Here is a 14,261-nt window from a genome sequence, read left to right as displayed (position 1 = left end):
AGTGGCCAAAGCAGAAAGGGTGAAGATCCCAGTATGTAAGTTTCCCTGTTGTCTGATTGCATTATGAGTCACATCCTTGAAAGCTGGAAGGAAGTTCATGTCCCCGGCTCCTGACCAAGTGTCAGACTTGATTATTGCCTGGTGAGATAGTTCTGCATCTTGGTCCTGACCAGACTTGGGAACAGTAGAGGAATGGGACCACAGGAAATGCCCGGGATAGGGATAGTGGAGATTTATTGAGAGGACCAAGGAGCAGGGCCCCATTACCATCCACATCAGCAGCAACAATAATATGGAGGTTAAGAGTTGCTAAGGTGATCCATCTAAAACTTGGAAATAAGGCAAAAAAAAAAAAAAAAAATGACCACAGCCTGCCAGAACATCTAAAGAGCCCTCCTAAAGCTTAGCTGACACCCTCAGGGAATGCCACTGTGCACAGTCGATTCGTGCCCAGACATCTTACTGTTCTGTAAAATTAGTAAGGGTTGGTGATGTTTCTTTTCTGTCTAACAGGGATCATTAACCCAAAAATTATAGTTTCATTGTCCTACAGGATATTAACCGATTTTGTGTCCTAATTTGGTAATAGCAATCCTATCTTAACTTTGTTTCTTTCTTTTTTTGTAAGTGTTTCCAATATTTCCATTTCCCACAGTGCAGTAGTCTTGTCATTAGTTTCCTTCCCTCATACATAAGTCAAATAAGACTTGGACACATGCGTAATATCTGTTTGAATGCGAATTATTTAAAAACTTTTTTGTTTTTGAGACTTAACGCTTTGATGGAGTATAGGTTTGGCCTCAGGCATCCTGGTTTTGAGGACTGGGTCTGACACTGCAGCTCTGTGATCAGACACATGTCATTTAACCACTTTGGCCTCATTCATAAGAAAAAGAATAAGAACAGAGCCAATTTCAAAGTGGAGCTGGGATGACAAGTCCGTGAAAGCTCTTAGCGCCATGACTGGCTGAAAGTACAAATCTGTTAAGGCGGCCTATGTTGTCTGTGCCAGGAGTTGTGTGACCCAGATTGAGGTGGAAAGCTCCATCCCTCCTTTTCCTCCCCAGCCCCCTCCCTTTTTCCCCAAGTCAGCCCCTCCCCAGCCTGGGTAGCAGGGGTCTTTCACAAGGCGACTCAGGAGGAGAAAAGACAGATGGGACTAGTAGTCTGATAAAGCCCAGGTGTTGGGAAGAGACCACTCCTGGCTTCCTGGGAGGTCTGACCCGTGTGTAGAAACTCCACCTTAAACTGGGAATGAGACTCTTACCCCCAATCTCTGCCCCCAGGGGTCCCAGGTTGCCTTCATGAAGGTCTATTCTACAAAGCCAGACACAATGTAAACACTGAGAACTGACCCAAGCGAAGACCAGGGGTTTGGGGAGTTGAGTGCTTGTTGGAAAGACTCTGCCGGGTAGGGTGGGGGCCTGGGGGATGACTTTGAGGTAACTTTAAGGCAAGGAGGCTATACAGAGAATGAACATCTTGGTCCAGATTTCCAAGCAAGTGAGTGACAGAGGCAAGATTTGAAGGCCCTCGCTTACAGAGCTGAAAGAGGCAGATGAGGGGCTCCATTCACTTTCTCCAAATAGGGGAGAAAAAAAATGTTCCTTTCTAGGTTCTTGTCTGAGACCCCCTCCCCCATAATTAAGACAGATTAACAGGAGAAAAAGAAGTTTAATCACATTATAATCAAACGGAAGCCCCACAAAGATGTAAGACTCAAAGAAGTGACCAAAGCAGGAAGCTTTTATAGCTTTTAGGCAAAGACACAATTTGTGAAGAATTGACAAGACAAAGGGGTTCGGGCTAGGGACGGTACAATGGTGAAGAAGTAACAAGTTTTGTTTCTCTATACAGTTTTCTTGGCCCTAAATTCCCTGTCTCTGATGATAATGATGAGGTTTTGGGGATAATGATGGGGGTTCAAAGCCAACGGCCAAGAAAGAATTCTTGAAGATGTCTTTGGTGCAAAAAGGTGATTTTATTAAAGCATGAGGACAGGACCCATGGGCAGGAAGAGCTGCCCTGGGATTGGGAAGAGTGACTGCTTACATACTATGGAGCTGGGGGAGGGAAAGTCAAGAGGAAGTTTCTTTTCTTATCCTTTTTTTTTTTTAATGGTTATTTTTGAGAGAGAGAGAGAGACAGACAGACAAAGCATAAGCGGGGGAAGGACAGGGAGAGAGGGAGACACAGAATCTGAAAAGGTCTCCAGGCTCTGAGCTGTCAGCACAGAGCCTGATGCAGGGCTTGAACTCCCAAGCTGTGAGATCGTGACCTAAGCCAAAGTCCAGTGCTTAACCAGATTGAGCCACCCAGGTGCCCCAAGAGGAAGTTTCTTTTTTTTTTTTTAAATTTTTTTTAACATTTATTTATTTGAGAGAGACAGAGTATGAGAAGGGGAGGGGCAGAGAGAAGGGGGAGACACAGAATCTGAGCTGTCAGCACAGAACCTGACGCGGGGCTCGAACTCACAAACCGCGAGATCATGACCTGTGCCGAAGTTGGACGCCTAACTGACTGAGCCACCCCGGCGCCCCAAGAGGAAGTTTCTTAAAGGCATTTCCATATGCTAAAGAAGACTCTAGATTACTGGAAGCCTAGCTTTTGTCAAGCTAAGGTTGTTTTCCCTCTAGCAAAGTATTAACACTAAGACCATAGGGAGTTCCTAGACTTTAGGCTATTCATCAGATTGTTCTTTTTTTGTAAAATTACTAAGATATTGGTAGACCCATGGAGACTGTATGAGTTTAATCATTTTCTGTCCTCTCCTTTGTTCCTGGGCAGCTGGGAGTACATGAGGAACATCCCACATCTCCCACCTGGGGGGCAGGGTTTGCTAGCTTGCACTTTGCCCTCAGCTTGCTTTATGCTTCCTCATCAGTAAAGATGCCTTCTCCCCGCCTGGGACAGGGAGGGTACCTTTCACTTGGGTGGTTTATGTCCTGCTTTCAGGGGACATAGGAAGCTCAGAGTGTTTTTTGGCTATTTCTGAAGTACCTTTAATCAGAATAATCACTATGGCAAAGTGGTGTATTTTGGGGGACATATTCTGAACCCCTACAAAAGCAACTAGACCTTCTAGAAAAGGTCTTTACATTCTTTTGGACTTGAAAACATTAAAACAAATTATTGTCGGGGTGCCTGGGTGGCTCAGTCGGTTAAGTGTCATGCATGATCTCTAAGTCCGCTCAGATGGTGATCTTGTGGTTCTTGAGTTCGAGCCCCACATCGGGCTCTCTGCTGTCAGTGCAGAGCCTGCTCCAGATCCTCTGTCTCCCCCTCTCTCTGCCCCACCCCCGTCAAAAGTAAATAAATATTAAAAAAATTATTATTGTTAAAATCCCACAGACACTTAATTTTTGAATCTGGTTGACTTTTACTTAGCAAATCGGGAAGCATCCATTCTGGAAAATAGAAAGGAGCTCTGAAGAGCAGCACAAAGCAACAGGCTTTCATAGCCAAGGTAAGCAGGAGGAAGGAAGTCATCCCAGGGAAACCCTGATTGGTTAACGCAGCGTGACCTTCCTTATTTGGAATAACAAGGGACCTTTAGGTCAGGTTAGGTACCCAGCTGAGCAGGTGGATTCTGACTGCCTGGCTTAGGTTTTGGGTTGCTTGTGTAGGGTGCCAAGGTATTAGAACCAACTTAGTCCAGGCCTCTTTGTTCAATTAATTTAATGTTATTATTATTGCAATGAGCTATGCCTGGTGTCAGCAGACTTTTTCTTCAAAGAGCCAGATGGTAAAGCTTTTAGTCTTTGTGGGCCATGCATTTTTGTGTTGCAACTACTCATTTCTTGCCATTGCGGCAGGAAAGTAGCCATAGACAATGTATTAACAAACAGATGTGGCCATGTTCCGATAAAAATGGGCTGCAGGCTGGATTTGGCCCGTGGGACAGAGTTTGCTACGCCATAATGCCCTTCCGTCACTAAGGACCTGATAACGCATAAATGATTTTTAACCTTCATAGGAACCTGTATCATTCCCACTTAACAGATTATTCCCGAGTGTTATTCCCACTTAACAGATGAGGCAATTAAGGCTTGGAGCAGAGCAAGGTCACCTTTCTGAGGCTTCACAGCTAGGAGGTGGAAGAGTTGGGATTTGAACCCAGAGGCGACCGCTCCAAAGACTGCGCTCTGTTGAGTAATGTGAAGTCACATCCTAGATGCAAATAACATCTGTAAATTCAGCTATACTCACTCAAGGAGGAGAGGGAGGGAGAAAAGGAAGGAGGGAATTTAAAATAGTGTGGGGCATCCCACCTTCCAATCTGTGATCTGTGCTCTGGGGTGACTGTGCCATGGGGAGATGTGACCACGGGTCCCTTGGGCAGTCAGGGCCAGCCCAGCTCTTGTAGAGTGAGAACTTGAATAGGTAAGCCGATTGCTGCATACTAAGGGTTAGTTTAGTTTTAAGGTGCAACCTGGCCCCTAAAGGTAGCTTACCCATACCATCTAACACATAACAAAGGAGATGGTGATGTCTCTCTTTACTGGAAGTAGGCAACGCTGGCTGGAGTGGGCCTAATAGAGATATTGCAGGATAGTGCTCTCCAAGTGGAGCCTTCAAGGGAATTCTGTTTCCAGGTGGTGGTCACCTTAAGTGCTGACCGTCAACCTTGCTCCGCTGGGTTTAGGCTGTCTGCTGGTGGCAAGAAGGAGGCCCCAAGCTTGGTGGAGCCGTGGTATTCAGCTCCCTGGTGATAGTTTATGATCCTAATATTTCTTGGAAGATACAGATTCTTGCCTGTGTGCTAGTGAATCCTGAGTTTAATCAGCACAGGCTGCAGAAGTCACCGTGGGGCCGAGCAGGACCCAAAAGGGATGATGCATTGATCATCTGAGAGACGAAATGATGGTGTTGCATCCCATATAAACTGTTATTCTTGATTTGTAGATGTTGCTTCCTGCCACCAGTGATTTGTTTTCAGGGCTCTCTCTGACAGGTAGTGTAGCTCAGGCAGATAGCGTCATGTTAGAGCTTGAGGTTGGGAGGTGGGAGACCTGGTTTCCACCCCTCATTCTATCACCACCTTGCCCTCTCACCTCAGGTCTGTCTGTTTCAGGGCAGCAACGTTTTCATCTGTTAAGTGGAGCTGTTGTTGCCAGGGAAAGAAATGGATATTAGGGTAACAAGCAACCATAATTAGTATGTAGTGATTGAGTGAAGTATCATCATCACGAATCTTCCTTCTTCCCTCCTTTAAGCGTTTTTCTAACTCAGTGAGGCAGCCTCATTTATTTATGACACTGGGCAGTCATGCACCCCGGCTTGTGTGCCTGCCCCCCCAATCCTGACCCTGGTGCCCTGTTCCCACCTGAGTCTTTTCCTTGCTCCTGAGTCAATGAAGAGCCATCCTGGCTGCAGGGGTGCTAACAGTAGTGTGGCTCTGCTGGAACCTTGACCTGCATGGAGCCAGGTCCACAAGGAGGTGCTGCACACCCCTAGATCACCACCTGGGCTGGCCCAGGGCTCAGCTGGCACGGGGCAGAGCCTTTCTCTGGACCAGTCTCATCTTTGCAGATGCAGTGCAAGATTGTATAGTGGGTGAAAAGCAAGTACAAGTATTCCTGGCTGTCTAACTTTATTTAGGTAATGGGTGTTCCGATGGATGAAGTCAGACCAACCAGGGTTCACATCCAGTCTCCCTACTGTTCACTGGGTGATCACGGACAATGTAGTCAGCTTAGTCGAGCGTTTGCTTCTTGATCTGTAACGTGGGGATGCTATCTACCCGAAAGAGCTATTGCAGGGAAACAACACACCCATAAGACCCAGGAAATTTTCAGTGTTAACTATGTGTATCTGGCTGTAAACTCTCCAATGTGCTCATGGGGCCAGGCTTGAAAGGCAGTTCAAACTATGGTAAAGTATCAGCTGCTGGCTATCACAAGACAGTTCTCCATTTGCCTCTTGTTTACACCATATGAAGCAAGGAACTAACTGCCTTTCATTCTGGACTTTTCAGGGATGTTTGTGTAGTGAACAGCTCTGGGAGATAGAGGTGTTGACTTCAGGTCAAAAGGCAGGCATGCTTACTGTCTAATGTAATTAAAATAATGGCGCTCTCTCTGGAACAAAAGGCCAGCTTGCTTACTGCTTGTTATAAAAGATTTAGGTTCCCCAAGTTCAAGAGCCCTCCCTATATTATCTACTATGGGTACAACTGTTATTTGACCCTCTTTGTGTTGCCCTGTGAGAATTTGGATTGGGCACACTGGTACCAAAAATGTTAATACTCTGGCTACTCCCGAGAGTAACAATTGTTCTTTTTCTCTCACCCAGGAGTATCGTGTCTTTTACCAACATCCATTAAATTGTGGTTGGCTAACTTGTTAGCATGTAAGAGGGCTAAAATCTCTGACCCTTCACACTTCTTTTCCTTTTTCTTTAAGTTTATTTTACTTATTTTGAGAGAGGGAGAGAACATGGGAGGGAGTTAGAGAGGGGGAGAGAGAGAGAATCCCAGGCAGGCTCTGCACGATAAGTGTGGAGCCTGATGTGGGGCTCATAGTCACGAACCTTGAGATCATGACCTGAGAAATCAAGAGCCACCCAGGTGGCTTCACAGTTCTTTTTTTTTTTTTTTTTTTTTTTTTTTTTTTACTTTCCATAATTTACTTAATTTTTGTTTTTATTTTTTAATAGTCTTATTTATTTTTGAGACAGAGACAGAGCATGAGCGGGGGAGGGGCAGAGAGAAAGGGAGACACAGAATCTGAAGCAGGCTCCAGGCTCTGAGCTGTCAGCACAGAGCCCGATACGGGGCTCGAACTCATGAACTGTGAGATCATGACCTGAGCCAAAGTTGGACGTTTAACCGACTGAGCCACTCAGGTGCCCCCATAATGTCAGTTTTAATCAACTTGCTTTTGTATTTACTTAGACAATTCTTTCAACAAGAGACTTGACATCCCTATGATGAATGGGAAGTCCCAGATTGCTTGCTGTCGGAAGACAGCTTTGCAAATAAATACAGTGGATACAAAAATAAGGTTATCAAATGGTAGGATACACTTGGCCCTGAAGACATTGGTCCTGTTCTTACTGTCGCAAAGGGATGTTAGCCAGGATTAGAGAGGGGTCTACAGACAGACTACCACCAAACAGGCTTTTTCTGTGCTGTCATGGGCAGCGCTGGGAGATGAACGAGAAGGGAGGGATTTCCTAACCATATGATCTGAGTCTGTCTGATGCCGCAGGAACTTGCTGCCCCTGAGTGTCCGAGTGCTGGCGGAGGTTTTGGTGGCCATGCTATGGGAAACGCTGGCCAGGAGTGATGTCCAACCGGAAGGGCCTCCTGCTCCTTGAGTGTCTTCCTTGCTTCTACCACAGCGGTTGCCTTGCCTCCAGCCTCTACCTTCTTCTAGAACAGCCAGAGGGGACTTTTCCAAACTCCATTCTGAGTGACACCTCTCACTCACCTCTCACCTCACCAAGGTCTTTAACCAAAAGTCAAGATCGTCCACAGTTGCAGCTCGTGTCCATCTAATACTTGTCCCACGTTCCAGTCAGGGGGACCACTGACAGTTCATTCATCCATTCAGCAGTTTATTTAGTGCCAGCACGTGTGCTGTTCTAGATGGGGTTGGGGGGCCATGGCCGTCTGTGATTTTATGGGCTCTAGGCACTTTTGCTGTCACAGGCCCTTTCCTCCATAAAAAAATATAAAATTGGGGGCACCTGGGTGGCTCAGTTGGTTAAGCATCTGACTCTTGGTCTCAGTTCAGCTCATGATCTCCCAGTTCATGAGATCGAGCCCTGAGTAGGGCTCCACACTGATAGCATGGAGCTTGCTTGGGATTCTCTCTCTCCCCTGCTTGGGCTCTCCCTCTCTCTCTCTCCTTCAAAATAAAGAAATAAACATTAAAAATTAAAAAAAAATATAAAATATTTTGCAGCTCTGGTGGCATAAAGGTGAATAAAATGCAAGCTGGAATAATTATTGCCATATTCATTTCTTTCTTCTGATTTTAAAGTAAAATTATTAAATTTTTTTTTAATTTAAAAAATGTTTATTTATTTTTGAGAGAGAGAGAGTGCACACGCACCAGTGGAGGAGGGAGGGACAGAGAGAGAGACAGACAATCCACTTCAGGTTCTGTGCTGACAGCAGAGAGCCTAAAGCAGGGCTTGAACTCATGAACCATGAGATCTTGACCTGAGCCAAAGTCAGACGCTTAACCAGCTGAGTCACAGAGGTGACCATGGAGTAAAATTAAAACATGATACTTAAAAGTATCATGGGCTCTAGGTATTGTGAGCACTGTGCCTAATGGGGAATTTTTTCTTTTTCTTTTTGTTTTTAAATTAAATTTTTTTTTTTTTTTATTTTAGAGTACAAGTGGAGGAGAGGGGCAGAGGGACAGAGAGAGAGAGAGAGGGAGGGAGAGAATCCCAAGCAGGCTCCATGCCGAGTGCAGAGACTGATATGGTGCTTGATCCCACAACTCTTGGGATCATGACCTGAGCCAAAATCAAGAGTGAGATGCTCAACTGACTGTGCCGCCCAAGCGTCCCCTAATGGGGAATTCTGCCCTGACTAGGCCACAATGTGTGAACACACGCCCCTCCCCCCCGCTTACACACCCTTAGCTTCTATCCAGTTCTGTGAGTGTTTCCTCCTGTTCATCTCTTAAGCCTTTGCCGACCTGCCTACATCTCCATTTATTCCCTTTGCTTGGCAATATTCACGTATGCTGTTTTTCATGTGTGGGATTTGTTCTTGGACGTGAAAACTGCTGTCAGTTGGATCCATACTGGGTCCTCCCGGCCCATGGAGGTGCCTTTTCATCATAACTCGTTAACTTTGATCAATATAATCAGGGGGTTGCTGGCCCATGTTTCCACCTTCTCCACTTCCTTTGTAGTCGTTTTAGGGCAGCTGCGGCCAGGCCCAGGGCTCAGCCCTTCTCCCTTCAAGCCTTCAAAGTCATACGCCCGGTGCCTGAGTTTGGCTCTGATGCAATTCCCTGTTTGTTTGTCCTATGCAGAACTCTCTGACTAATTGCTGGTAGTCAAAAGCCTCCAGCCCTGACAATAGGACATTAATGACTGGGAGGGGGACGACAACCAAGTAAACAGAGCTAGCCGATTGGCAGCCCCTCTGAGGCCTGGCTGACGGGGTGCCCTTCAGAGAGCTGGAGGGGCGGCAGCAAAGGAGGCCGACCAGCAGCCCCCGGGCACCCAGGTCTCACATCAGCTTGTTTCGTTGCATAATTAATATCTACGGAGCCAACACCCTGTGCGTGCCAGGGCTAGACATAATGTGCGGGGCTGGAGGAAGCTTCTCCCGGTGGCCATCGCCCTCCTCCAGAGGTGAGGCGTCCAGGGAATGTTTTCCCAGCATCGTGTTAACCCTTAGCATTCTGCTGTGGACCAGTCTGCTTACTTAGCTGCTGCCCGAAGTTGTCTGCGAGTTCTCTGAGAGCAGACACCTGTATATTCTCGTATCACGCATGCTGTCTGGCACAGGGTAGGAGCTCAGTAAATCTTTAGATACCTTTGTGTCTTTGGGCCACGATAACAAAGATACCACAGACTGGGTGGTGTAAACAAGGAACATCTTTCTCGCAGCTCTAGAGGCTGTGAGATCAAGGTGCTGGCAGATTCGGTGTCTGGCAAGAACCCACTTGCTGGCTCACAGATGGCGTCTCCTCGCTGTGTCCTCGCAGACGGGGAGGAACAAGGGAGCCCTCTGGGGTCCCTTTTATGAGGGCACTGATCCCATTCATGGGGTCTCCACCTTCGTGATCTGATCACCTCCCAGAGGCCCCACCTCCTAATCCCATCACATTGAGTGTTAGGATCTCAACATATGAAATCAGAGGGGGACGTAAACATTGAGTCCATTGCATTAGACCCTTACCTGAAATTTCACCATTGTTAATTGATTCCATTAGGTTATACATTGCCCTTTGCTTTTTTTTATAATGGTGATTTTTTTCTTTTAAAAAATGTTTATTTATTTTGAGGGAGAGAGAGAGAGAGAACGTGAGCAGGGGAGGAACAAAAGGAGAGGGAGACAGGGGATCTGAAGCAGGCTCCACGCTGTCAGCACAGAGCCAGATGCAGGGCTCAAACTCATGAACTGTGTGGCTATGACCTGAGCTGAAGTTGGACGCTTAACCGACTGAGCCACCCAGGCACCCTTACAATGCCCTTTCTTAAAAGGTTCCCCCCACACTTTTTTAAGTAGGCTCCATACCCAGTGTGGGGCTAGAACTCACGACCCTGAGATCAAGAGTCACAGGTGCTAGAGACTGAGCCAGCCTCTAAAGCCACCTCTTAAAATGCACACCATTGCAGTGACAAAAATACATTCAAGTCTTGGGCCGTTAGTTATTTAATTTTGTTAGTTTATTTAAAATCAGCGGTATATTCCCGTGGTTCGGAGTTGTGAGTGGTTGATAACCCAGCATCAATAATATTGGGTGCCTATAAAAAGGAGCCTGGAAATAGACAGGGATGGAATAGGAAAAGAGCGAGCTGGCTTTGTGTTTGCTATCTTGTGTTTATCCTTGTATTCTGTGTCTGTTTTATATTATGTGATCAATTTAAAAAAAGAAAACAAAATGCCTTTACTATCATACTAAAATCATCGATATCACTACATGATTAGACATGGTAAAACACCTTTATATTAGCCTATATATACATATATATTTATATATGCATGTATGTGTGTGTGTGCTAATAAAATATGTATATATGTATTTATATCCAGGTGATAGACTTCATACTAAAACACACACACACACACACACACCATCAAATGACCTAATTGAAAAGTTCATGAAGCTTCAGGCATGGCTGGATCTAGGTGCTTAAATGATGAAATAAACACCCATTAGCCTGAGTCTAGAAAACCCAGAAGAAAAATGCATTTCCCAATAATTTGCCAAATATTTTCAGTCCTGGGAGTAATGCTGGTTATTTCTGCCTGGTTCCTCTACTCCCTCTTGAGTACAGAGCAGGGGAAAATCAGGATGCTGTTATCAGAAGAAGGAGGGATAGATAGATGCTGGGAAGGCAGAACTACATCCTTCTATGACATCTGCACATTCATGACTCATCCAAGGCCTGGGACACAGCCTAACAATCCATTTGGCTTTAGATTTACTTTCTGAGTGCTCACAGGTCAGAGACGGTTCAAAATTTCTGGCATATCATTAGGATAATTGAATTACAAATTCGGGGTGGAGAGAAGCATCAATTAGATACATTGACTAATTACCAACGAGCCTTACTTTTGGTAAAATCAGAGGATCTTGAAAGGAGGATGGAGATAGCCTTATTGGATTTACTCCCAAACCATGGTTCTACACGTGCCATTTTTACTGTAAGTTTGTTGGTACTTTTGGCCTCCTTACTTGGTTTGTAGTCACTGCGTTCCACTTGCCTTTTAGAGATGTGCCCCCCCATAGAGCACATGGACCCTACGCGAAGGCCCTCCCTTGGCCTTGCGTGTACATAGCACCCACCCCAGAGGAATCTGCTCCATGGTGTCAAAAAAAGTTATTCTGACACTTGGTGAAGAACAATACCAAGGACTTGATTCAAGGGACTTGATTCAATGCCAAGGACTTGATTCGTGGCAGCAGGGGAGAGAGCCTGGCTCAGCTCCTAATGTAGCAGAAAAAGTGGGGATTTAAAGCAAGGCATGGGTGGAAGAAGGTAGGGTCATTCTTCCTATACTGGCCTAACGGGATTCTTGCCCAAGGCAGCCCCAGGTGAGCAGACAGCACTCCGGGATGGTGGCAGGCGAGGAATTTGATCACACGCGGAAGGTGCGGAATTTTGCTCAAATGAGGCCCTGTAGTGATGAGCAAGGAAACCCAAAGGTTCATGCCTACTTGAGAAGAGGGTTCAGAGGAACCTGACTCCAGTTTGCTTAAGGACTGTGTTCAAAGATAAACTAAAGCACGTTAAACATTTTAAGAGTTTATTTGAGCAAAAATTGATTGGCATCAGGCAGCATCCCATCTAGCAGATAGAAAGGAGCTCTGAGGAGCCGTACAAAATGAGAGTGTCGCAGGCAGAAGGGAGCAGGAACAAGGAAATTGTAGTAGGCAAGAACCAGGTTGGTTATTGCAAGGTCATTTTCCCTTGGTGGATGGCAGGGGTCTGTCAGGAGGGGGACCTCAATAGTGCCAAGTAGATGATTCCTGATTGACTGGTTTAAAATTCCATTTCTGGGAGAGGCCAACACTGTGATTAAGTTCAGTCTCGATTTGGTTATCTGAGGCTTAGCATAAGCAACTCCACTTTGTCGTCCTGTTTTTCAACAAGACTAATACAGAGGTCTGGGGAAACAATGTAGAGTTGCACAGCGGCCCTGATTCTTACGGTTTTGAGCCCAATTCTACAGCTTTGTTTTGATTCTTCAAGTTATCTGATAGCTTCTCCATTCCTTTCTTTTCTTCGTGAGCTTGCCAGAGCAAATTTCCATTACTTGCACCCAAAGAACATCACTAATGTAACACCAGCTTGCAGTGTTATCTGAGCGGGTTTGCTGACTCTGTGCCGTGTGTTGGTTTCTTCCTCTGTAAAATGAGGCTGTGAGTTCCTACTTGATGGGTTGGTGGAAAGATTCAAAATGAAACGGCTCGGTGCAGTGACAGTGTGTTTCATATAAATGAATGGTTTGTAAATTAGGGACCCATGGATGGGCTTCCAAGAGGTGGTGAATCTACCAGAATGCATAGGCTGAATTGTGTTTATGTGAGGGTATGTGCATGTACAATTATTTAATTAAATTAAATTTAAAAAAATTTTTTTGATAAGAGGGTTCATTAGATTTTCCAAGTAGTCCCTGACCCCAAATTATGTTCAGGGGTCCTTTGTAGCGCTAGACTGTGAGCTTTGTGAGGTCAGGAACAAGCCTATCCAGTTTCCCTCACCGTCCCCTTCTAGCACAATGCCTGACACTGAATATGTTAGTTACTCGCAAGTGTTTGAGTGATGAACCTCCATCACTCATCATTCATCAAAGATGAACTTTAAATGCCCTGAGCTTTGGTTTCCTCTTCTGTACAACTGGAGACTTGCAGAGTTGTCTCTGAAATTCATTTCATTTGAACCATTTCATTGGACTATACGACCACTAGCCCCTGGAACTGTGTATCCCAGAGAAGGGAAATGGCACGCCCAGGAGAGCAAAAACCGGGGCTCTTGTCCCTAGTTCAGTGCTCTGGCTTCTGTACACATGGGACTCTCTCACTTGGCCCAAAGTCTCCCGCTCTTACTGAAAGTCTGCTTGTAGGTACAACTGAGACAGTGGTTGGCAGTTGCCTAGGGTTAGGTCTTTGGGAAGGCAGATATAGGGGCGTGGCTGATTGGCAGTCGATCTGCTCTTCTGGCCCCTCCAAAGAAGTAGCATCCTAGTTTGGGGAGACTTTGTTGATTTCTCTTCCCTAGACTATCCCATCATTCTTACTGCAGAAGTGAGATACCTTTGTTGTTTACCGATCACAGTGGCAAAGTTTGTACTGAGCCTGGAGCCAGTGTGTGGGGATGTGTGGAGGGGAGATGCTTATGTTCTGTTGGGTGTCACTGAAAATGGCTAAGACTCCCCGAAGGAAGGACAACTTGGCAATACGGATCAGAATTTTAAGGGTGCAAACTTGTCCTCCCACTTCCAAAATTTCAGTTTCTAAAAACTCAATTTCAATTTTTGAAAAGTTTCTTTCAGTTTCAAAATTTTATGTAATTTTCACTTGGAGAAAATTTCCTTAAGAAAATTGTGTCAGCGCAAGGAGTTGACGTGTCAAATCAGACCCATGTGAATTCATACAGCTAATCTAACACTAATCCTACCTAGTGACTAAAAATTACAAGCAAGATATACATGCAGATGTTACATTCCTTTATGGAAGAGCCCAAATCTGTCAGTTGAAGCTTGCTAATTTCTCTGAGTTGGTTTTGGATTAATTAGGAATACCCAATGATGACTATGGATCATCAACTCCAGAGGAAGCAATTTTGGCTTTGTGGTTTCTCAGTATGAAAACTCAGTGTGCTTAATTGTTCATCCTATCTAATTTGCTCAGCCACTTTTGGTGAGTCTGATTAATTAGTGTGGCTATCAAGAGGTGTTTTATACTCTTGGTGGCCTTGGATGACTTCTGGAACCTCCTGAAGTTGTTGCTTCAGTAAAAACAAGCCCAGGAGTCCAGGATGCGTGCTCATAGGCAGGGGGGAATTAGTACTGACTGATTTTGACTATTCTCATATTTAAAGGGAAACTATGT

General features: G+C 45.4%; 1 protein-coding gene across 1 annotated transcript in view; it reads right to left on the bottom strand.

The window, feature by feature from the left end:
- The window catches only part of LOC125928628 (uncharacterized), a 31,632-nt gene extending 20,199 nt beyond the window's left edge, over window positions 1–11,433 (bottom strand). The window contains 1 exon segment of the mRNA XM_049639361.1: window positions 11,259–11,433. Coding sequence (XP_049495318.1) covers window positions 11,259–11,433 — 175 coding nt within the window.
- Between the last annotated feature and the right edge of the window lie 2,828 nt (window positions 11,434–14,261).

Source organism: Panthera uncia, chromosome E3, assembly GCF_023721935.1.
Source record: "Panthera uncia isolate 11264 chromosome E3, Puncia_PCG_1.0, whole genome shotgun sequence".
Classification (NCBI taxonomy): domain Eukaryota; kingdom Metazoa; phylum Chordata; class Mammalia; order Carnivora; family Felidae; genus Panthera; species Panthera uncia.
Note: the sequence above shows the minus strand (reverse complement) of the source record. Positions and strands in the feature narration are given on the sequence as shown.